The sequence below is a fragment of the Cyprinodon tularosa genome, unplaced genomic scaffold (genome assembly GCF_016077235.1).
Source record: "Cyprinodon tularosa strain WSP-4 unplaced genomic scaffold, ASM1607723v1 ctg3, whole genome shotgun sequence".
In the NCBI taxonomy this organism is placed as follows: domain Eukaryota; kingdom Metazoa; phylum Chordata; class Actinopteri; order Cyprinodontiformes; family Cyprinodontidae; genus Cyprinodon; species Cyprinodon tularosa.
In genome coordinates, this window is record NW_024039007.1 from 1,254,868 (window position 1) to 1,279,298 (window position 24,431).

At 37.3% G+C, this 24,431-nt stretch overlaps 1 protein-coding gene across 1 annotated transcript; it reads left to right on the top strand.

The window, feature by feature from the left end:
- Positions 1-658: 658 nt before the first annotated feature.
- Positions 659-9,430, top strand: LOC119787521 (thrombospondin-1-like). Its single transcript, XM_038291428.1, has 22 exons — positions 659-815; positions 906-977; positions 1,319-1,878; positions 1,974-2,052; positions 2,694-2,783; positions 2,887-2,996; positions 3,325-3,450; positions 3,764-3,860; positions 3,945-4,118; positions 4,202-4,378; positions 4,464-4,637; positions 4,733-5,013; positions 5,101-5,319; positions 5,425-5,532; positions 5,938-6,097; positions 6,189-6,307; positions 6,500-6,734; positions 6,841-7,068; positions 7,154-7,425; positions 7,519-7,616; positions 7,709-7,848; positions 7,937-9,430. Exons 2-22 carry the CDS (start codon positions 914-916, stop codon positions 7,942-7,944), a joined length of 3,519 nt encoding a protein of 1,172 aa, XP_038147356.1. The 5' UTR covers positions 659-815; positions 906-913; the 3' UTR covers positions 7,945-9,430.
- Positions 9,431-24,431: the final 15,001 nt, after the last annotated feature.

Genomic DNA, 24,431 nt, shown 5'->3' on the forward strand with positions numbered 1-24,431 from the left:
ATAGTTGTAGATGTATTCTATATACAGGCTATTTTTGTATGTATAATACATATGTATCTCAAAAGAAATTTGTTATATCTCCGTTTCTCTCTGTAACCGACCAGTACACCGTGTTCTTACTCAATGAGTCCCCTAGTGGCCATGAATTATATAACAATAGATGAAATATTACTTAAATCATTATTCACTAAGACTTCGGCTGACTTAAATATAAGTTATTAAAAACATAAGTAAGAGAATATTTTTTAAAAGAGAAATAACTGCTTAATGTGTAAGAATTCATCACTCCAATTTCATCTCTGCTAAATCATCCTTATGGACTTACTCTAAATCAGTTCAAACGCACAATCTTGATTTTTAAATATTGGATTTAAACATTATTACATCACTGAATCTGTTAAAACTATAGCTTTTATCTGACCGGAAACCACCAAGTCTTGGCTCTGCTGCGCGGATGAAATATTTGTCTGGTGATGGAAATTCAGCTCAGGAATGCGTCTTTTTTTCTCTCTCCCTCCCTTATGTGCGTCTTGGATATTACTGTGACTGGGTGTGAGGTAAGATAAGAAGTCCGTCCCTTTTCTGCATCCTGCGCTTGATTGGTCCAAACGGGAGCTCAGGAATGTCCTAAAGGCGTTTAAATAGAGGCTAAGACAGAAGCGCAGGTCAGTGGAAACAGCGGAGGCTCTAAGATTAAAGAAAGAATTTCCAACTTTACCAAAATACTGCTTTCAGAGCTGCGAAGAGGAATCACATAATTGAAAAAGGACTTTTTTTTTCTTTTTTTATACTTTTGGACACATTTTTATTTCAAGGTTAGTATTTTAATTCCATTGTAATCTTTAAAGATCTTATTTGGTTTGAATTTGAAGTCATTTTTCCTGTTTCTTTGGAATTTTTCTAAGATTGCAAGATGATGCTGAGCGGCATCGTTTTTCTGTTCTTGCTTTGGAGTTGCCAAGGTGCTAGATTGGCAGGTAAGATAAAAAAAAATCTTACTGGTAATGGTGTGTGTCATATTTATACAAAACTAAAAAAAGAGAAATCATGCAACTGCTTTTAGCATCTACTTAATAGTATTCAGTTACGTTAACAGAATTGCTCTGTTTTAGCAGAGTAGGACATGAAAAAATTATATTAAAGCAACTACATATAATTTAGTAGATTTCAAAACCAGTTGAATTCTTTTTTTTCACTGATTTGATTTTTAATTCATGTTTAAAATCCTTTTTGGATTTTCTTTCTTTTTCTTTGCTAAACCATTCTTTATGTAGCCTACCTAATAGATAAAAATATCTAATTTTTTCTGTGTTCGCAGAGAGTCGCGATGATAACAGTGTGTATGATCTATTTGAACTGGCAAAAGTTAGCAAAAAACATAATGGAGTGAGTCTGGTCAAAGGCATAGATCCATACAGCCCCGCATACAAGGTCCTGAATGCAGACATGATCCCCCCTGTTCCCGACGCCTCCTTCAGGGACCTACTGGACTCCATCCAGGCAGAGCGGGGTTTTCTCCTCCTGCTCAACCTGAAGCAGTTCAAGAAAACCAGAGGAGGTCTGCTGACCGTGGAGAAAACTGACGGATCCGGACCCATCTTCGAAATCATATCTAATGGGAAGGCGAACACGCTTGACCTGGTCTATTCCACCGAGAGGCAGCAACATTTGGTTTCCATTGAGGATGCAGGCTTGGCCAATGGGCACTGGAAGAACCTCACACTGTTCGTCCAGGAGGACAGGGCACAGCTTTTTGTGGGATGTGAAGAGATCAATGTGTCAGAGTTGGATGTGCCAATCCAGACTTTACTGTCCAGGGAGGTGGCAGATAGAGCCAGGCTGAGGATTGGGAAAGGAGCAGTGAAGGACAAGTTTATGGTAAAATGATCAAAGTTCTTACTAAGTTTGAATAACTTTTAATACTGGAATGAATGTTATAAATCTAAAACTGTTTTCTTTTTATCATGTTTTAGGGGGTGCTTCAGAATGTCCATTTCGTCTTCGGAACCACTCTAGATGCCATATTAACCAATAAGGGATGTAAAAGTGGAGGTAAGACTGAAAATCATGCAATAACTGCAATAGGATGACCTCAGTTATCAATGGGGATTTTATATGTGAAATTTTGCTCACCACCCGGGGCGCTATTCCATTAGGGAGAGGCAGGGGAACTCAATCAAGAGAAAAATGCATGAGGCAGTTTCAGTTAAATGCAGTTTATTTATGAGAACACAGTCACAGCAAATTTCATCTGAAGGTACTTAATTAGTCAAAAAGAGCCAAGTTAATCCAAGCTGAAAAACCAGGCTAAATGTCAGTTTTACACATACCAATCTAAGCTTTGTAATTACGATGTAGTCAAATTCAGTTTTTAAATTCTCACAGCCAAAATTCTATCCCATTTAACCATTCTTATCTGTCCAGAACAAAATTGGGAAATTTGTCTGTGAGAAAATCTTCTTTAAAACACAATTAACATAACATATCATATTTAACGTTGTTAATATTATAGAAAGAAGCCCTTTTTATAACTGAAAACATAACATAGAGGGGTTTTTTTATCATTAAGACCACCTTAGATTTAAACAGCATTACAAACAATGGTCTATACGTAGATGCTTAATTGATGCCATTGATGTCAGATTTGTCAGTTCTTACTTGAACTTTTCCCCTATCCTCTCATCTATGTGCAGCTGCCTTAACACAAATGATGACCCTGGATAATCCAGTCAATGGTTCCAGCCCTGCCATTAGGACAGATTATACTGGCCACAAATCCAAAGGTAAGACCTCTCCTCTCTTAGCAGTAATGTGAAAATCTTTACTCCAAAATGTACTCTTTTTTCCTAAAAAGCTGAGCTAATTTATTGGCCTGTCCTCAAGCAGATCTGCAGACTGTCTGTGGTTTCTCATGTGACGACATCGCCAGCATGTTTAAGGAGCTCAGGGGACTCAATGTGATTGTCAAGCAGCTGTCGAATGAACTCCAAAAAGTGGTATGCTCAGGCGACCATCATTATCTGTTTTTTTTTTTTTTATCATGTACTCACTTTTTTTCCCTTGCCTGCTTTGAATTAGCACATTTATAATGTGTAGTCACTTGTCGCCATAATGGCTTTCCCCAGCCAAATCCTTAATGAGACCCCTGTGAATACACAAATATGTTTGGCCCATTGGTCACATTTGCAGTGCTCTACTAGATTCTAGCAATGTCTTAATCAGTGATTCATTTGTACTGGAACCTTGGCAAAGTTAAACTTCTCTATCCTCTTTCCAAAGCAGCCCCTTTTCTTACTCTGAAGCTCTTTTCTTTTCTTCCCCTAGTCTACAGATAGCGAATTACTGAAAAATCAGATAAACATTCATAGAGGGATCTGCATCCATAACGGCATTGTGCACCAAGACAAAGATGAATGGACAGTGGATGGCTGCACAGAGTGCACCTGTCAGGTGAGTGTGAGAACACTTCCAGGAATGCAACCTTTACACAACCTTGGAGCCAGCTGTCTGCCGCAATAATGTCAAGAAAGTGGTCACATTAGCGCCCTTTTCTTCTTCTTATGAGGGTTAATCATGAAATGTCTTTTAGCAGTTACCAGGAGATCATTAATAAAGATCTCTTGAGGTTCTTTATGCACATAGCAGATTTGTAATATGTCTAATGACATAACACTTTTCTTGAACGCAGCACCTAGATTTGGATTAGGATTAGTCAAGTCTTGTTTTGTATACTTTGTACTTATTCAACTATTCTACCATTTAGAACTCTGCAACCGTGTGTCGCAAAATATCCTGTCCCCTCATCCCCTGTGCCAATGCTACTGTGCCTGATGGGGAATGCTGCCCTCGCTGTGGGACACGTAAGTTTCTTATTAAATCCCATCAAATCGGTTTTATCTCATAGTATCTGAAGCCTTTTTAAACCTAATGTCTCTCCTTTACAGCCAGTGATTATGCAGAGGATGGCTGGTCTGCCTGGTCTGACTGGACCCATTGTTCTGTGACTTGTGGTCGTGGCATCCAGCAGCGTGGACGTTCCTGTGACCGCATCAACAGCAAGTGTGAGGGCACCTCTGTCCAGACCCGTGATTGCTACTTGCAAGAATGCGACAAGCGATGTAAGCTAAAGGAAGTTCAGAAAACTTCTCATTTTTTCCACATTGTGAAAATCCTTAATAATTGTGAACGCTATGCTTTACAGTTAAACAGGACGGAGGCTGGAGCCACTGGTCACCCTGGTCTTCGTGCTCTGTGACCTGTGGTGAAGGGGTCATGACACAGATCCGCCTCTGCAACTCCCCAACGCCGCAGATGGGTGGCAGAGACTGCCAGGGAGAGGGACGTCACACCAAAGTCTGCCAGATGTCACCCTGCCCTAGTAAGTTAGACACCATTACAAAAGTTTTGAATTTCTTTTACGTTAGTTTTCATTCAGATTTATTGATATGGTTTTTAATTTGCAGTTAATGGAGGATGGGGGCCTTGGTCACCATGGGATACCTGTTCTGCAACCTGTGGTGGAGGAATCCAAACAAGAAATCGTCTCTGCAATGATCCTGTTCCCAAATATGGGGGAAAGGATTGTGTTGGCGATGCTACCATGGTTCAAGTTTGCAACAAACAGGACTGTCCTATTGGTATGTGTCAAAGCTTTGGAAATAATAAGAAAAGATAAATCATCATAACCTTACAGTGATTTTAACCTAATGCAACAATATCTTTTTGCACACAGATGGTTGTCTTTCCAACCCTTGTTTCCCTGGAACAAAATGCACAAGCTTCCGTGACGGCTCATTCAAGTGTGGCAAGTGCCCACTTGGTTATACTGGTAATGGGGTCACCTGCACGGACATTGATGAATGTAAAGAGGTCCCGGATGCTTGCCATTATCATAATGGAGTCCATCGTTGTGAAAACACTGAGCCAGGTTACAATTGCCTCCCCTGTCCTGCACGTTTCTCTGGTCCCCAACCCTTTGGAAGAGGAGTGGAACAGGCAATTGCTAAAAAACAGGTGTGGATTGTTTGTTGTTATTATTTGCTTTGGTTTTGGCATGCACATCAAAAGCTTGCAAGTTTTAACGCTCTATAATTTCTTCAGGTTTGCACTCCCCGCAACCCTTGCAAGGACGGTAGCCACAACTGCCATAAAAATGCAAATTGCATATATTTGGGCGTGTACTCCGAGTCAATGTTCCGCTGTGAATGCAAGCCAGGATATGCTGGGAATGGGCGGATTTGCGGAGAGGACAGTGACCTGGATGGATGGCCTAACACTGATCTGCCATGTGTGGAGAACGCCACTTATCACTGCAAAAAGGTAACTATACCCCACATGGCTAGAAGCACCAAAGACTGTTATGACCCATGCACACCATATTATTATCGTCATTGCTTTCTTAACCTCTCTTTTGTTCCTTTGCAGGATAACTGCCCCAACCTTCCCAACTCTGGGCAAGAAGACCATGACAAAGATGGCTTTGGGGATGAATGTGACCATGATGATGACAACGATGGAATCCCCGATGATAGGGTGAGTAATCTGGGAGTTTTTTTAGCCTGAAGTTTTGCTTTCCCTTGAGACCATACATAGCAATCAGCTGCAGCCATCCTTCCTCTGGGAAATAGGAATGCAAAGTGCTTCAGTTTGTGTGCTTTCACCAGAGTCATAGTGGAAAGTCAGTTGCACAGGGAAAATTTACTGTAATTTTCAGATAAAGCCAGTATTGAGGATGAGATTGCTGATTGCCTATAATTCTTTTTAATGGATTTGGAAAGTTGGGCATGAAAAATGCATTTTTGAACACTAGTTGGATAGTAAGTTTCAGCCAAATAAAAAAAAAAGTACTGGAAAAGGATAGATTTTTTTCCTTTAAAAGGCTCCTCTACTGTAGTCATGGCCCACTTTGCTTATTAAGATGTTATTTTTCTATGATAGGACAACTGTCCCAGAGTGTACAACCCTGCCCAGTATGATGCAGACAGGGATGAGGTTGGTGATCGCTGTGACAACTGTGTGTTTGAGGCTAATACTGATCAAACAGACACAGACAACAACGGAGAAGGTGATGCATGTGCCATCGACATTGATGGTGACGGTAAGTAATCTCTGCAAATTTAAACTAATTAGCTAGGAAGAAGGGTGTAGGGTATAAAAAGAAAAAATATATATTTTTTTTCCTTCAACAGGCATTCTAAATGAGAATGACAACTGCCCATATGTGTACAACGTCGACCAGAGAGACACAGACAGGGATGGCGTGGGAGATCACTGTGATAACTGTCCCCTCGAACACAACCCAGACCAGGTAAGGTTATGTTTGAATAAAGGCTATCAAATCAACCTATTTGCTAAAAATATAAATGTTTAAAAGATGTGCTGATTTTGGACATTGCTTGTATAGCTAAAAAGGTCAAATATTTATTCACAAAGAGGGCAGTGAAAAGTAAGAGCTTCTCTTTGGGAAAACTCATCATAAATGGATGTGGTTCTTCCACAGATTGACTCTGATGCAGATCGTGTTGGAGACAAATGCGATAACAACCAGGACATTGACGAGGATGGTCACCAGAACAACTTGGATAACTGCCCCTACATCCCCAATGCCAACCAGGCAGACCATGACAAAGATGGCAAAGGAGATGCTTGCGACCATGATGATGACAACGACGGTATTCCTGACGATAAAGATAACTGCAGACTGGCCTTTAATCCTGATCAACTGGATTCTGATGGTAAACTTTTCAAAAATATGTAGCCGCTTCTCTTTTTAATACCAATGTGAGGTTGTTTGTTGTTGTATTTTATTTTTCTAATTCCATGTCCAAACTTTCTTTGCAGGTGATGGTCGTGGAGATATCTGCAAGGATGATTTTGACCAAGATAATGTCCTTGATATCCATGATGTGTGCCCTGAGAACTTTGCCATCAGTGAAACCGATTTCCGAAGATTCCAAATGGTTCCCTTGGATCCGAAAGGCACCTCTCAGATTGACCCCAACTGGGTGGTCAGGCATCAAGGCAAGGAGCTGGTGCAGACTGTCAACTGTGACCCCGGCATTGCTGTCGGTAAGTAATACATAAAGAGGCATATTGGTGCAGTTTTACAGACCACAAGTAGTAGCTGTCTTAATCTGTGATAATTCCACTTTAGGTTATGATGAGTTCAGTGCCGTGGATTTCAGTGGAACATTCTTCATCAACACTGACAGAGATGATGACTATGCCGGTTTTGTGTTCGGCTATCAGTCCAGCTCCCGCTTCTACACAGTGATGTGGAAACAGATCACACAGACCTACTGGTCTCACACACCCACTAGAGCTCAAGGTTACTCTGGTTTGTCAATTAAAGTTGTGAACTCCACCACGGGGCCAGGCGAACACCTCAGAAATGCTCTGTGGCACACTGGAGACACCCCAGGACAAGTAAGACATACTCTTTGACCCAAGATTTCAGAAATGATTCAGTGTTGGTTCATATTATTCTAACATTATATTCTTGCAACTCTTGATTTTCAGGTCCGTACTCTGTGGCACGACCCCAAGAATATCGGCTGGAAGGACTTTACCGCTTATAGATGGCACCTTACCCACAGACCCAAGACTGGGCTTATTAGGTGAATTCAAAATCTGATTTAGCTTAAATATTTTGCAATTCTTACCCAAAATGACACAAGACTAACAGTATGTTATTATATTTATCTTTCAGAGTGGTCATGTATGAAGGCAAGAGAATCATGGCTGATTCTGGAAACATTTATGACAAAACATACACTGGTGGGCGACTAGGCTTGTATGTCTTCTCTCAGGAGATGGTTTACTTCTCAGACCTCAAATATGAATGTAGAGGTAAGAATATGCATTAAGGCACTTCAAAAACAATTCTTATAATTCACACTTTTTTTTTAACAATTCTTTCCATTGTTTTATCTTCCAGATTCATAATTGCACCCCAGAGCCTTCTGGAAGAATGAATCAGCGCAGGCCTACATCAGTTTTTGTTTCATTTATATGTCCTCTGAAAATGCACATTGGAGGTATGTTGAGTAAGTGAGCTAACGAGGAAGGAAAGGGACCTCAGGAGTTGAAGCCAAATAAAAAATATCAACGCTGCACGAAACTCAAACTGTGAGTGCAGTTCTGCTCAGAAGAAATCGGCTCTCTTTTAATCTGTCCGTGCTGATCTGCATCAGAGGAGGGCCACATTTTATTTCTTTGCACACCTGAACTGATATTCCTCTATGGATAAAGAAGCAAAGGGAAGAAAGTAGTTTTTTTTTTTTTTTTTTTTTTAGTATATATACTAATTTTTAGTTTTAACATACATCTGCTGTGGACTGAATGATGAAACTACTCAGAATGAAGAAAGTAGTAATTAGCATTTTGAAGATGGGGTAACAAAAGAAAGCGATGCCCTGTGAAGGAACTGTTAAGGGAATAAAGAAAGTAAGATATAACTATTATTATTAATAAGTGAATGTGGTGGGTGGGGTTTTTGTGCATGTTTGACACTAAAAAAAAGAACTGCATGAAGACAGCTCAATCAGAATTAAGTATTGATTTATTTCCACAAGGCCTTTAACATGGGCTACAGACAATGCTTGGTTAGTAATGGAGACGAAGGGCTAGCCCAAAAATCTCTCTTCTCAGGAAAGTAGACTGCGAGCAGGAGAGCTTGGAACACAAATGATCAGAAAATCTTGTCTTATGACCTATTGCAGTGAAGGCCAGTCTGCTTTCTTTTATTTTTTTAACATAGAGCATTTAATTGTAGCTCCTCTAAGCATCTTTCTTTATTATTAAATATTATAAGCAACCTTTTATGGTTGACATCATCAAAATATATATTGTTACTTCTAATTATGGGGAGTGAAAATATGTTATCCTGCTTTCTGCACAGTGTGCATGATGGCATGCCTGAATTTCACTGTTTGAAAGATGGGGGGAAGAAAGGAAACCTTTTCTCTACAAATATTACCTCATCTTTTCATTGAGGCCAGCAAACACGAGAACCACAATTTTTAGCAACAGAGTATAGAATTTTTTGGACTTTAGTATCATTAATATGCTGTATATAAGATATTTTTGTAGTACAGGAAATGGAAAAGGATTAAACTGATGTTTTGCAGTCTGTATTTCTTGTTCCTTTTGATAAATTATTCTGTTTTTTATGTAATTTGTGTAGATATATGCTATTTAAATAATTTATCTTGAAGTGTAACCTCCTATGGAAGTTTCTATCTGTATAAACGTTTTTGCACACTGACATGAGGGTGTCTTTTTTATTTTAATTATTGTTTGTCTTTGATTATTAGTGAAACTTTTCTATAAACATTTGTGCTATAGTTTCTATTACAAGTGCTGTTTATATTCCTAAATTTATTGTTACTTTGTAATGTCAAGTGAACAATAAACCCTTAAAAAAAAGCTATTTGAATCATCTCTGTTTATTTATTTTAGTAGTTCGATTAAAAGGGAGAAAGGTAAAGAAAAAGAGAAAGAGAGAAATTACATGCAAAAGGGAAGCTGGAGCTTTCAGACGACTTAATCAAAATCTGTAGCCTAAGATATTGGGAACAACTGTTGCATTCCTTGTGTTAAGCAGACGTAGAGTTCTTGGCCTGAGATTAAAGATAAATGGAAAAATTTCTTTCCACTTGACTTTCTACTGATATGATTGGCAGAAAACATTCTGAGCACCCATCTTCTTTATTATTTTATTTGTTACCTTTCGTGGTTATATTGTTTCATTGGCAGTGTGCAGTTATTTAGACTTTAGACAGATTTTATTTGTCATTTTGTTTACACAAGTGTAAAACAAAAAGAAATTTCGTTTGGAAACAGCTCACTGGACAATTTCATCTTTTTAAAAATGCAGCCTTGAAAAATAGTAAAAATGACTGTAAATTTACAGTTTATTTCAAATCATTATCAACAAAATTACATAAAAACGAGTAAAGCTTAAGGAGCAATAAATTCATCTATATGTAATTGGTCTTTATGGCTTGGAGATGCTAAAGATGTCTCACAATCTGGCCTTATAGGTGACCTTAATTGTCCACTTACCTGCCTAACTCTCCCCGGTCTCTGATTATCACTCATCTCATCCACCTGGTTGATATACGGGTCAGCCTAGCTATCGGGGCCAGATCATTTTAGTTATTCATGTATGTATACTTGTTTGATTTCTTGCTTTGAGTTTTCGTCCTTGGAGGCCAGTTGGTAAGAGGGGGTGTTGTCCTGGCTCTTCTCCCCTGAGTGCTCGCTATTCCTCGTTTGGCTCGGCAGGGGGGGAAGTTAGTTTAAAGTCCTGTAATCCTTGCTCCTAGGTGGAGTACAATTTAGAAATCTGCAGTTATCCTGGTACCATGTCCTGTCTCTGTCCCTCAACCGCTGGGCCCACCTGTTTCGATCTGAGCGTGTCTGTCTGAGCTCGCTGGTGGACTCATGGAACTCTGAACCTGCCTTAACGCTCTGTGGATTCCTGGATCTGTCTGTTTCTGGTCGGGCTACGGACTCATGGATCCCAGAACTGTCCTGTCGGCTCTGTTTTCCCTGACCTGGATCGGATTCCTGCTTGCTCACAGAGGATGCTGCAAAGAGGACACTCTTTGCAGCATTCCATCAGCTGGATTCTGCCTTCCTTAGAGAGGATGGGCTGAACTTTTAAACCAGGTAGGGGACTCACAGATAATCATCTCCAATCAGACGATCATGGTTGCTTACCTGTGTTTCTCCCTCCAGAGTGTCAGTGATTGGATGGTGCCCCCTGCAGCTGCTGCAGTCTGCAAATCCCACAGCTCCACATCTGTAGTGTTTTGCTTTGTGTTAATAAACATTTTGAACTTTCCCACTGCTTATCTTACCTTGAATACTGGTTCCATTTGTCCTGTTTCATGACAAGTTGAGAAGTAAAACAGTTTCCAGGAAGCATTTGAGGTCAGTTTTGATTTCTCTTTAGTCCTCATAAGATTCTTTAGCAGCACTCATTACTATGTCATTGATATATATATATATATATATATATATATATATATATATATATATATATATATATATATATATATATATATATATATATATATATATATATATATATATATATATATATATATATATATATGTATGTATGGAGGTTAAACTGTCTCCAGATACAGCTCACAACCTCTAATTATCTTCCAAAACTCTGGAAAGGGCTTTTCTTCACAATCTTCTAGATCAGGGCTTTTCAACCTGGTTTTCAGGACCTACTGTCCTGCATGTTTAAGTTATTTTCCTGCCTCCGGGTTTATTAACATGCCTCTATTGCCCTTAATGGATGCTGTGGAGGGAATGCAATCATTTGAATTGCAGTAGGAGCCATTCAAAATTTCCCCACTTTCCTTGAAGGGGCCTTGGCTGGTCCCCTACAATTCCTTTTTAAACATAAATCTTTCTACTAAAATATTCTGTCATGATTGGGGACATTAAGATGTAAAGAGAAGCATCATCTTCTGGTCAGACCCTGTGATCCAGTAAAAAGGTGGGGTCAGAGTAAGAAAATATGGTAGCTTCATGAAGGGGATTTTGCTGGGAGTTGCAGGGGAGTGGGCTGCCTTGCCTGATGTATGGTACTTCCTTAAGTAAAGGATTTAAAAATAAGAATAACGCTGTGTCAGGTGACTGGTATCTGCTCAGAGTCTAAGAGGTCCCTGATGAAAGGGTGTATCCTTTGTAGTCTACTGAAGGAAATGCAATGATATGCAGCATGACTCTACACATCGACACATCACTTCACAAGGCAAACATTTCAAAACACATATAAGCAATTGTTTTTGGTCAATAGGGTTTGAATGCAGTAAAGGATTCCTGAACTTTGAGGAGATCAGATAATTTTTCTGCTCTTATGTATGATAAAAAGTTTCTTGTTTTTCATACATAACTAGATGTATCGGAGAATTATACACAGGACTCCACCAATTAATCATCTACAAGCAGAATTCCAGCAGCTTTCACAAAAAGAACTGCTATCTAAACCCCAGACTATGTCTGTTTGCTGTGTGTCTCTCTTTACATTAGAGATGACCTCATTCTTGCCAGAGTGAGCTCACTAGGTTTCCATTACCAAAAATGAGCAGTATACTGTTTCTGATTTCAAAAACACTTATTGTGTGGGTAACATATGAGAAAACAAAAATGCACGCATGTCATGGAATAAAGACAAATGTTTTATATTGTCCATTAAATGAGTGGAGGTATGTTAGATTTCTTATCAAACAGTATAGTATTGTCATCTCAATATTACTGAAATTGTTCATTTTGAATAACATTTTGGGTCAAAAGGATTTCCTGCCATTTCGATGGGGTAAAAATTTGTGTCTGAGGCATAAGGAATAAACTTTTCAGTAGGTATTTAAGTGCCAGGAAACACATTATTCAGGTGTAAACCATGAAGGCATAGAAAAAAAAGAAGCTGTATAAGCTGCTTCTGAAAATGTCTTGAATAACCACAGAGCATATTATTGAATAATGTACTGCATTTTGCAAGTGGAGTCAATTTATATGAAAGGCTGAGTTTGGGTCCAATTTAATTAGCTGTTACTAATGGCACCACCTCAATATAAGTAGAGGCGGAAAATATTGTGTTTAAAGCACAGCAGGGAATTACCAACCTTCCCATTAAGTTCAATTTAGCCCTGTCTTGTGTTAAAGGCAACAAACTATGAAGATAGATATGAAAAACTTTATGAATATATTTACTGCATATAAGTCTATCTAGCAGACTATTATTCAAAAGCCCTTAATACCAGACTAAGATCTCACCATGACATGCTTTTTCAGCCAGTATGTGAATAGTCAGATATTAGAGATTATTTTACAGGGGGTATCTGGAAAACATCCTTACCATTCTTGCAATGCAAAGGTTCCTAAACCGTGGTGACCTTTGACAGAATTGCTGTACCGGGACTATGTGGGCAGCGTACTTGCACCAAGGCTCCTGCATGGTTGAACTCAGTATCGGAGACTTCATAAAGCAGCTGGAACAAACAGTGTTTGCATACCGATATATACCATTTCTTGCTCTGATCACTTGTATAGAAACACTGGGGTCAGCTTGGATGCTGGTGGAATAAGAGCAAAGACAAACCTTCAAATTATTAATTGTCTGTTTGTTCCTATAGTCATAGAATCGTGCAGCAATGATAAAGAAGAAGAAAATGGAGAAAGAATAAGCAGCTTTTTAAAGAATTTATCAGTACCTAAAAATAGAAGGAAACCTTGTAAAAACCACTTCAGATTTTAAAAACATGTCATGGCCAGTTCAGACAATTTTACAATGTCAAATGATTAAGTCATTAGCAGGAATGTAGCGAGCTTGACTGCATATTGAGGAGGTCATTAAGTGATACCTGCTCTTAATGGTGATTTTATATTGGTCCAGGAAACTACATTAAAAACATCTACAGCAGTACCACTGAAATTATACTTTGTGTTACTTGACAGAACAGTAAGCTGCAGCTAATTGAGCTGCAGGTTGTGTGGCCAGAGCTGGTTATCTTGGCAACAGGTCATAATGAGAGATATCAAATATTCCACCCAGTCAATTATGTTTAAAAAAACGTGAGATTTTAACCATTAAAAACTGTTGTATTGCGTCAGACGTGTTACTTCTTTGCTTTATTTCTGATAATGGGGCATACAAGAAGGTAAACTGAAAATAAGTGTTATTTCCTGAAACTATGTTCATATTTGCATTTTAAGAAATTTGTAGTCCACTATAAGTTAAACAATAGTGATGTGTTCTGAAAGCAGTAATTCAGATGAACTAGTTGGATGTTATAAGGTTCGGATGGCGCAGTTTCATTCGTCTGATTTTCCTGGTTCCATCTCTCTGTCTGCTCACATTCATCCAACAGACAGAGCAACTGCTCTTCAATAAGAATTGCTGACTCATTCTGTGAGAAAATAAAAAAACACACGTACATAAATCAAAAGCATGTGCTATTCAAAACACAAAGAATTACTTCTGTGTGTATGTGAAAGCAAATGAAGTGTTGCATCTGTAAATGTCCCAAGATCCACATCTTGAGGTTCCAAAGGCACAAAGCAAACAGATGAAGACAGAATAATTTCCCGTCAGGCTCATGATATCCTCTAACATCCTGACCTATTTTTCTTCTTTTCTTGTTTTTTTCAGAACATTTTTTTCTGGACTTCAAAATGCAATATTTAAATTATTTTTTTGCATCATTACATGTCCTGACAGAAGACTGGAACATCATAGCGATAAACTGAAATACTGCTGCTGTCCCATGTGCTTAGTTGGAAGATGTTTTTAAAAAAAACACTTTTACTTGGATGTACTGTAAGTACTGTTTTTTTTTTTTTGTGACTCTTCATATACTGCTTGCTTTGGACCACCTGTAAGTCTAAGAATGAAAGCCAGGTTTCATTCCTTCAAACTTGATTCAGTGAAAGATTTGAATTCGTTCTTGGGCTAATGTGCCATTTGGCAGATGTCGCTTTTGTACCAAAGTCTCTTGCTGTACAGACATGCAATCCCTACATTTACTGGCACAGAGTCTACACAGCGTTTCCATCTCCTGATGTGGAAACACCGATCTTTATTTGGACAGCTTTAAAGCCTCCGTCACTTTGTCTCAATATCAACTAAGTACTTGTCTTAAGATGAGAATTATGACTGAAAAATATCCACGGGTGCAAAAATTTTAACATCTTTGAACGGCAATCATAATCATTCTCTCAGCATGCTTGCTTGTATTTCCAGCTTTCATCTAATCATGAACAGAATGTTATGATGTCCTGACCCACTTATCCTATTCCTAACTGACAAAGGGAGGTGCTTGTTATGTCATTTTAGGTCAGCAGAACATCGACACTATTATATTTTAAAGGCATCAGACTGGAATCCAGTTAAGATCTAGAAAATAAACATGACCAAAAAAGGATTTTAAGTTCATTTTAGCCACTGTCACCCTTAAAAGTTGTCCCTTCCTGAGCCAACATCAAAGTCATGTAATTGTTTTCACTTTCATATACTCATCACACTATGGAGCCAACAAAATCACAGCCCTGTGTCTAATCTCTTTTAGCTGGAACAAACAGAAGATATCCATCACTTGTCATCCAGACCACCATGTGGATCCCTGTTGGGTGTGTCTTGACAGCCCTTATGATGAATCTTAAATAGCCTACATGGTTTAATACAATATATTCATATTTCAAAGAATCAAGAATTGAAACGTTGTTCTTTGGCATTCATGTTGCATAACATGGACATTTATCATGAGCTCTAGTATGCATAGGTACCAAACAGACAAACAAAGGTAGTTTAAACACCACAGTGCTTACCTACGCAAGATAAATTGTGGCGAGATTTATGAATTCCCAAACTCGAGAAAATGCATTTTGCCAGGAGGCAGCAAATACGTTTGGCCTCGATAACAGAAAAATCAGAAACCTTCACTAATGTTTCAAGAATGAAGCTGAAAATCTTATTTTCCTTACTGTTAATTCCAGCGCAAAAACATGGACAAATATATGTCAAAAAGTGACATGTCACAGTTTTATAATGCTTTGTCTGGACAAATGCCAGATGTTTTCAGGGAGTTGTTAATGTTGGCTGGGACATTGTCTTCATTTAGTTTGAAGGTGAAGAATAAATATCTGTAAGACATTAAATGAGGAAACCTTTTAAAGAATGCTAATCATTTTTGTATTGCTGAAGTTGATGTATTTCACACAGTCTTTGGGATAAGCAAGCAGCTTTAATTCAGCTCTATTTTAACTCAATATACAGGCACATTGTTTCTCTTTCATACCTAAAGACTTCCTTATTTAGCCCAATGAACTACTCAAAAGGTTCTGCAGCCATGCACTTGACTTTTTTTCCTGAGGTCCTTCTGAAATACCTGTTGCACTTATATACACAGCAGCTGACTTTCCACCTCTATTCAAAAGAGGTGAAAAGACTGTAGAGGAATTAGGTGTTGGTGCTGAGAAACAAGTCAATAATTTCCCCTCCTACTTCATCTCCTTTCTGTCCAAGTTGACAGCCACTTATTTCCCCATGGCAACAGCTGATCATGAAGCAGTGATGAGTTCAATATGTCTGACTGTCATTGGTTTAAAACCATTTACCAGTCCTGGTGTCTGGTTTTAAACCACGTTCAAAATTCTTAAATATCATTAGGAATTAAAAAAATTTAATTTTGCTATTATTATTTATTTTAAAAGATTCAAATAAGTATTCAGCTCAGTGTCATCAGGCCTCAAAATGGGGTGTCCTAGTTTCTTTAAAAATAAATAACATATATTATAATCTAATTTTTGGAGGAGGTCCAGTCTCTGTCTGAGAGCCTTCAAAACTATTCTCCTTTATCCTGCTATTGAGGGTCAGATGGAACCCATCTGTCAAGTCCGGTATTTTAGAAGAACAATACAGGTAATAATTATACCTTACAGTTAGTTGGGCAGTTGCTCCAATTGATTCAGACAGACTCATCTTTAGCACTATTCACTGTCCCAACATCAATTACTCCTTGATAACCTCTCAGCCATTAGAAATAAACCTGTCAGATGTTTTAGACTCTTAATTTTCACATTATTCTACTTTTAATCTTTTCATTCAGTGTTTTACTAAACAGAAGTCTCCCCATTAGAGGATTTATGGCCTCCATGTATTTGGCTGATAAAGCACAGATATGAAAGAAAGTAAGAGATGTTAAAAGGGGGCCAGACTACACATGGGCTGAACTGGAGCAACGTCACCCATGTGTTTGTAGTATGTGTGTTCCTATGTGTATGTGCACTGCAAAAAATATAAATCTCAATAAGTTATTTTTTCTTAAAATAAGTGTGTTTTTCCTTGATTTGAGGAGATAAGTAAGACACTTTGCCAATGGAACAAGACAATTTCCTTTTAAAATAAGAAAAAACTATTTTATCGTCTTATTTCAAGTAAATATTATCTAACTATCTTATTTTAAGAGTGAAAATACTCATTCCATTGGCAAATCATCTTATTTACCTGCTCAAATTAAGGCTAAATATACTTAATTTAAGCCATTTTTTACTTATTTCTGGATTGTTTTTGCAGTGTGCAAAGCTAGTGGTCCTCTAAGAGGCAGATAGCTGGAGGGCAGAACAGCTCTGTCTTTGTTAGATTCTTCTTCTGGTTTAAGATTTATCAAAAAAAGTGAGATCATATTTTTTTTTTGTATTTACTTGTATGTGAACGAGAGGATTCGAGAATGCACTGAAGGGTCATAGCAACAACTATATCACGAAAACAACTACTTTTTTGAAATAATAAGACATCCGCATAATGCCTAGAGTGGTGCGGAACTGTGAAAAAAAATACAGAAATAATTGTTTTCTACACTTTGAAAAACCCAAAATACATAAACATGTACTTTTGGTTATGGTGCTGACATAGACACAAATGTTCTGCATCAAAAGAAATTGTAGGTTGAAGTCACATGAGAGGGAGCACAAGCTTAGCTCTGTGATGAGATATGCTTTCTTCTGAGTGTTACATTTCTCAGCTTCAAGCAAAGCAAAAAAGAAGCAAAACAAGGAATAGCGCTGGTCCTTTGGAGAGTTAAGGAAACAAACAGGCTCAGAAGCCACATGAAGGTTGCCACTTTCCGTCTGGAAACATAAGTTGAATAGTTTGGAATGGTAACCAACGTAGGCATAAGTATTGGGGACTTGGCAACCAATAAACAATACAATTAGTACTTTCAGTTTCTCTATATTAATGTAATATTTTTGTGTTTTCAGCAGAAGATAATGCTACAGAAATAGGTAATGGAAACAAAAATAAAAAAGGGACAATAAATTTGTTTTTTCTACAATGATCCCAACTTCCAAGTTATATTTTACTGGTAAAAGGTATAAATTATAATATAATATAATATAATATAATATAATATAATATAATATAATATAATATAATATAATATAATATAATATAATATAATATAATATAATATAATATAATATAATATAATATAATATAATATAATATAATATAATATAATATAATATAATATAATATAATAGAATAGAATAGAATAGAATAGAATAGAATAGAACAGAACAGGAAATCCCTTGGGGAATTGTGGACCATGTGAGAATAATGGGTGTGAGGAAGGATGAAGAACACAGGTTTATACAACAATCAAGGGATTGGTCTTTGAAAGACTAGTCACAACTACTGAGCAAAAAGACTAATCTCTCAGTATCAGTATCAGTAGATGCACCACAAAAATATCTGAAGAAGTTCTTTAACTGGGAAGGTTCAAAGTTTAATAGATTTAAGTTTTGGAGAGTGAAGCTACGACAGCCTGCTGTCACACACTGAAGCTGTGTGCTAACTTTTATATTTTTAATATTTCATATATTTTCATTAGCCTGACTTTAAGTTAGCTTTTTGCAGTGCACGCATTTAGTTAACTTTATTTGTCAGGTTGTTGTTTTTTTTGTTAAGATGCAATTGATTAACTTATTTTTCTTTGAGTTGCCAGTGTCCTTTGGATCTGCTGGTGGAGGGCTGCAATGAGCTCCAACTTTCCTCAATTGATTGTTGCAGGCTAATCAGTGGGTCACACCATTTGTAATGGGAAAGGAAATTTGTTTATCATTTGTTTAAATATTCTTAGTTTGGGTAATTTTGTTAATTAGTTCAATTTAAAAAGTACGTAATTTCTGGCCAGTATTTATCTAATTAATTAAGTTTATTTGTTTGTTAGTTTGTCAGTGAATTATCCCCCTTGTGTGTCAACAGTGGTCTGATCAGCCCCTATTTAACTTTCCCTCATGTCCTGTTTGTTAGGTCAGTTTGTGCTTGAGTTCTTTATGTTAGTACCTGAATTGTCTGTTTTGTTGACCTCTGTTTTTGGGCCCAGTTTATCATTTTTGAAAAAAAATTTTTTCTAAATTAAGACCTTTTTTGAAAAATGTCAGTGGATTTCTGACTGATTTGTGCAAATCCCTCACAGAAGCGTATTTTCTACAAAAGGCATTATAATCTATGCAGTTGGTTCAGGCTGTGACAGAGAAAAAGAATTTCACAATATAACCAAAAGATTTAATGGAGATCAGCAAAGTCCTCAGGTTATCATTGATTTTCTGTAAAACCTAAGTCTGTTAGGGAACATGCTGCAGTTTTTTAAATGCTAACTGTACTAACCATCATAAAAAACTAAATGTACATACAAAACTAGTTTGAAAGCTCATTTATTAGTATTGAGTATTGCATGATTGGAACTACTGGGTAAATAGTTTACTATCAAGCTACTTGTAGCTGCAGATCATTATACGGATGAGTTTTTTTCAGGCTCTTTGGGATTAGAAAAATATAATTACCTAAGTGTGTAGAAAGCCTTCATATTAGTTACTTTAGCTTTTCAGTTGTAAAAGACAGTAAGGGAGGGCTTGAGTTATGGATGTTATACAAATCAACTTTATGAGTACACTGCAGCTGTGTGAGGCTGTTTTAAGAATGCCCTCCCAGACAAATTTTGAGCTAATAAATCTTTTTACAGCCTCAAAACAAGCCCACTGGCACTATGAATATACACTGTGAGTGAGCAGTTCTCCCTGAAGTCATCCATTGGGTTCAGTCAATTAGTGACTCACTGCTGAACACAAAGAGTCTGCCACAGCTCCAGTAGCAAAACAGACTGGTGGGTTTGATGTTCCGTGACACCCATGAAAGAATAGTTTACTGAAATAAGGTGGTAAAAATTCCATTTGCTGCTCCTTATTTAGGTCATGAACAGTTCATGGCTGCACGATATGATGTCTTTTGATGTAAGGGCGTGGTAGTCTCTTATATACTGTATGTTACTACCACAGCTACTGCGTGTTTCTTTAATGTTTAAAATAGCAATACATAATATACCATGTGGTTTATCTGAGTTAAGTGTTATTCAGCAAACACTGGAAAAAGTATTGACACCCTCTTGATCCCGTTACATTAACCATGGTCAGCAATGTTCAGTGTGATTTTTTGCAACAAACCAACACCAAGCATAATTTTATTGTAAAAGAAAAGTCCTCCTTCACTTACTAAGATTTCAAAAAATGCAAATATAAAAAGTGGACCTTGGTTTTTTTTTCAACCACCTTGAGTCAACATTCTTTACCAGATCCTTTAAGGTATAACTATCTAGATAATTTTCAAACAGCAAAGCCCTTCAAGTATTTCATGTCTTGCAAATAAATTTGACTTTAATCTTTAAGAAATATGCTTCTATTTTGATCTAAACCTTTCTGGTTTACTTCTGTCTTTATTTTTAGAGCCTGTGTCCTGATTTAATCTGAAATCTTCTGCAGTTTCTCCGCATTTAGTTTCATCAAACTTTCTTACAACTATGCCAACACAATGATGGCGCTGCAAATGTGTTTTATCTTAGAATATTGCATTTAAAGTATTGAATCCTGCTGGCACATCAGGTTTTGCAAAGAGAGCATTAGGTTCGGTTCTGATCTCATGTACTTTAAACACCTACTTACATGTATTTACTGTGTTTTTTGCACAATGTGCCTACCCCCATTACCTAATGCAAATTTATCGGATCATTAAATATTTGACCCTTTGACTTAATATTCCCTTTGTCTTTCCTGTCCGTGCAGGCTGACGGTTATTTTTTCTTAAATTTGCTTCTATAAAAAAAAATCTTTCCACTAACAGATGATGGATTAACAACGTGCTGGGATAGACCTCAAAGGTCTTCAAAAAAACAAATTTTGCAATACAGAGATAGAATATGCTCATCTGAAATCAGTTTAATAGTTCCTTCTATTTGATTTTATTAAGGGACATCAGAATACAGAGGGCTAAAAATAAAGCATGAAACACTTAAAAAGTGGATTTTAGTTTTTAAGAAATTCTTAAAAGCAGTTTTTTTGATTAAACACTTTTTGCCAGGCAGATAAAATACCAAAAAAATACGATCGTATTAGTGTTTTCAATGAAACAAGATCTAGAAAAGTTTCAGGCGATGAATACCTTTTCACGATATGGCACACAACAATAAGATGCAACTTTATGACACAATAAAACTAATAAATTAATCCCCTTTTTTCCCCCCCTCTTTATTCACACTAAATTTAGTCCCCTAAATGCCAGTGCAAGAAGAAATCAGTTTTAGCAGCCACCTTTGTTCTTGGAACATTCCTTTTCTGTATCTTTAGATACAGAGTTTGGAGAAAGGACCTCTGGTCGTACATCTACAGGCAGCCCTAAAAGACAGACAGAGTTTCAATGTTTCCATGGGAAACAATGTGGTGAAGATACTATATCCCAGCTGAGTACGCTAAAATAACAATGAAACACAGCAGGGGAATAAAGCAGTCAGAGAAGAACATGCAAACTTGTTATTGTGGCTAGGACAAAAACAGACTGCAGAGTTGGGAATGAATGCAAATGCAGCGTCCCCTTAAACATGTCAGAGAGAACTAAGAAGCTATGAGCTTCTACTAATTTGTCACAGGTGTAACAACAAGCCCCAACTGGTAAAATACACGGCAGTGGCAACGTTTAGACAGAAGCGGTAGACACAGTGATGCAGATACGATATCATGATACAAGCATTCGTTTTTCTATGTTTATGAGTAAATGATCTAGGCTGCTTTGAACTCACAGTCATCTCCTGGCCACCACCCAGGATCTCCAGCTGCTGCTGGATATCTTGAAGTCTTCTCTCCAGTTCTCTTCTCTCCTTTGTATCCTGCAGGACCTTCTCTTTTGGCTGCTGGTCTCCATCATGTTTCCAACCAACCTTTGAGCCAGAGGCCTTGATACACAACAGACACAATTAGTTCTCACAGGGAAGAAACACCTCATCTCACATGGGTGCACTTTGAGTGCACTCGACTAAAATTGGGCACTTGGAAGCATTCAAATGGGCATAAAACGATATAATAGTTCACCACATTGGGTTTGTGTGAGTTTTTTCCATTTCTCAATAATTCCTTAGGATGTTGGGATTAATTTAAACCAGGGTTTAAGATCTTTCAAGAGGGACTTTGGAGTAAAACCTTAGATTCATTTAACAAAGCCAGAGAGCTCAGTTAAGGTCCACTTAGGATGCAAAATAAATCACATATGTATGTGCACAAGTTCACAGCTAACCACAAGTTTCTTCCAAAGCAAACTTTGAAAATAGGTCAGAAAGAAATAAAATGATCCCAACTAGAGCACTGACAGATGAGAACTAAAAAAACGTGTTACTCTCTGGCTACCACACATTGAATCTTCTGCCTTTACCCTGAACTTTTGTCATTGGATCAAAATACATATCCTGCAGGCTAACAGAAGAAAAACACTGATGCCTTGCCAATTATGTCAACAAACACTGGTAGAAGCTGAAAAGATAAACTAAATAAAGCCAGAGAAATAAATGGTTCTTGGCAAACATGCTACAAAATACTCATTTATTCTAAAATATCTAATTACCCAATTTTGTAAAATTGCATAATTACAATTGTTTGACAGTGCCTGAGAAAGTCTTGACACAATGTGAGTCATTCGCAGTCTGAGTCTATTTAAACTACAGAATGCAAGTGAAAGATCCAGGTTGGCTAACAGTAAGCACGAAAACCTAAAAAACTGAATAAATAAGAAAACTATATACAGGCATATATCTTCGCATGGTTTAAATATACAGTAATTGACAATAATGGTTAGAGAGATGGTGAAGGTTAAAGAAATATAGATATAATAAAAAAAAACTTGTCCTAGGAACAAAAACTAATAACTGCAAAATCTAAAAGGATACCCTATACAAAGTAATGTGACCAAATGTTTGAGAAAAAGCACTTTATTAATAGTACAAGTACTGACTAATTTTAAAAAACTCCTTTAAAAGTTTTAAAGTAATTAACTAAACTTCAAATCATCTATTTTTTGAAGATAAACAGTTTAAAGTGGGCCTTAAGCCTGATGCTTATTTGCACATTTTGACAATTCTGTTTCAACTTGATTATTTCTACGAAATTTCGTCTAAAATCGTACTGACCTCCTGGGGTTGAGACAGGGGGACTGCAGTAGCATTTTCCTTTTGATTACAACAGAACAGCTTCATATTTGAAGGCACTCAGTGGACTTTGTGACCTAAAGAGTTGATGCATATGAGTTATTTTAAATGGTCTTCATGCCAATATACAGCGCTTTACACTATCAGTCGTACGAGTGGGGCTCCCCTCTTGAAATATTAACTATGTAGGGCGTGCAGGTGGTTAGTGCGCACGACCCAGGTATGAAGGCCTTAGTTCTCGACGTGTTCGACCCAGGTTCAAATCTGACCTGTGGTCCTTTTTCCACATGTTTCTCCCTCTTGTCAGCCTACTGTTGAAAAGATTATCCCATAGTGCCGTATAAACTTAAAAAAAAAAAAAACTATCAACTATGTAAGTTGGGAGATGACACCCCATCGTTTGCCAGGTCATGTGACCTGGAAAATCACTTTATGGCTGCAGGCTCTTAAGCTTTTGCTTTACTATATTTTTTTGCCTGCAGAACTACTGGTCATGGGTGAGGTAAGGAAAAAGTTTGAACCATCTGAGGCTAAGAGGAAAAATAAAAGTGAATGGTTTGCAAGGACCAACAAAAAGTTGATTTCGGAAAGGAGTTTGTTCGTTTGCGTAAACTGAAAAAATAAGCCGGAACGAAAACCAATTCTCGTTCTCAACTTTATTATAAGACTGGTAAATTAACCCTTTGCTCCTAGTATACATATATATATATATATATATATATATATATCTTTGTTACTATCTTCGATGTTTAGTAGAAGCAAAATACAGGCAGTTACAAGTCTAGCGCCCCCAGTGGCCAAAAGTTACAATGTGTGCCATTAAGTCACAGTCAAGGGTTTTGGTATAATAATGCGTTTAATTTAACCTGCAACTCATAAGTCTGTCACATAATCAACAAGGTGAAAAAGTTTTCAGTATTTCTGCTTGTGGACGCTGGTATCTCTATTGTTTTTATATGACCGCTGTTTCATCCAAAACAATGACTAAACCTCTGTTCTTTGTGGTTTTCTATCTTCTGAATATAGATGGAATCAATCATAAAGCCATCTCATTAAAACACACACCTCTGTAGTTATTTAGGAGTTGCAATTTGGAGCCCTGATTAATGAGAATTTTATCACCACCCATTAGTCAGGATAGTGGTTATCGGCTTGGATTTTAGGTACTTAGATAATTTATTAATAAAGAATTCACTGGGATTTTTCCTTATCTTGACCACACCCCCTGCTTAATCCCATCCAATCATCTCCACACTCTTGGCACTAACCACTTCGGTGGCAAATTAAAAAAATTTGTCTGGGTGCAGGGTTATACTGTTACATGTTAAGTTATACTGTTAGTTATTTCCATCCATCCATCATTCTTATCCTAAGCGGGGTCAC

Bases quoted from the DNA above. Each gene is read 5' to 3' on its own strand.
- LOC119787521 (XM_038291428.1), top strand. From the start codon at position 914: ATGATGCTGAGCGGCATCGTTTTTCTGTTCTTGCTTTGGAGTTGCCAA. The intron at 4,119-4,201 runs GTAAGCTAAAGG...TATGCTTTACAG, and splicing joins GCAAGAATGCGACAAGCGAT to TTAAACAGGACGGAGGCTGG. The intron at 5,320-5,424 runs GTAACTATACCC...GTTCCTTTGCAG, and splicing joins CCACTTATCACTGCAAAAAG to GATAACTGCCCCAACCTTCC.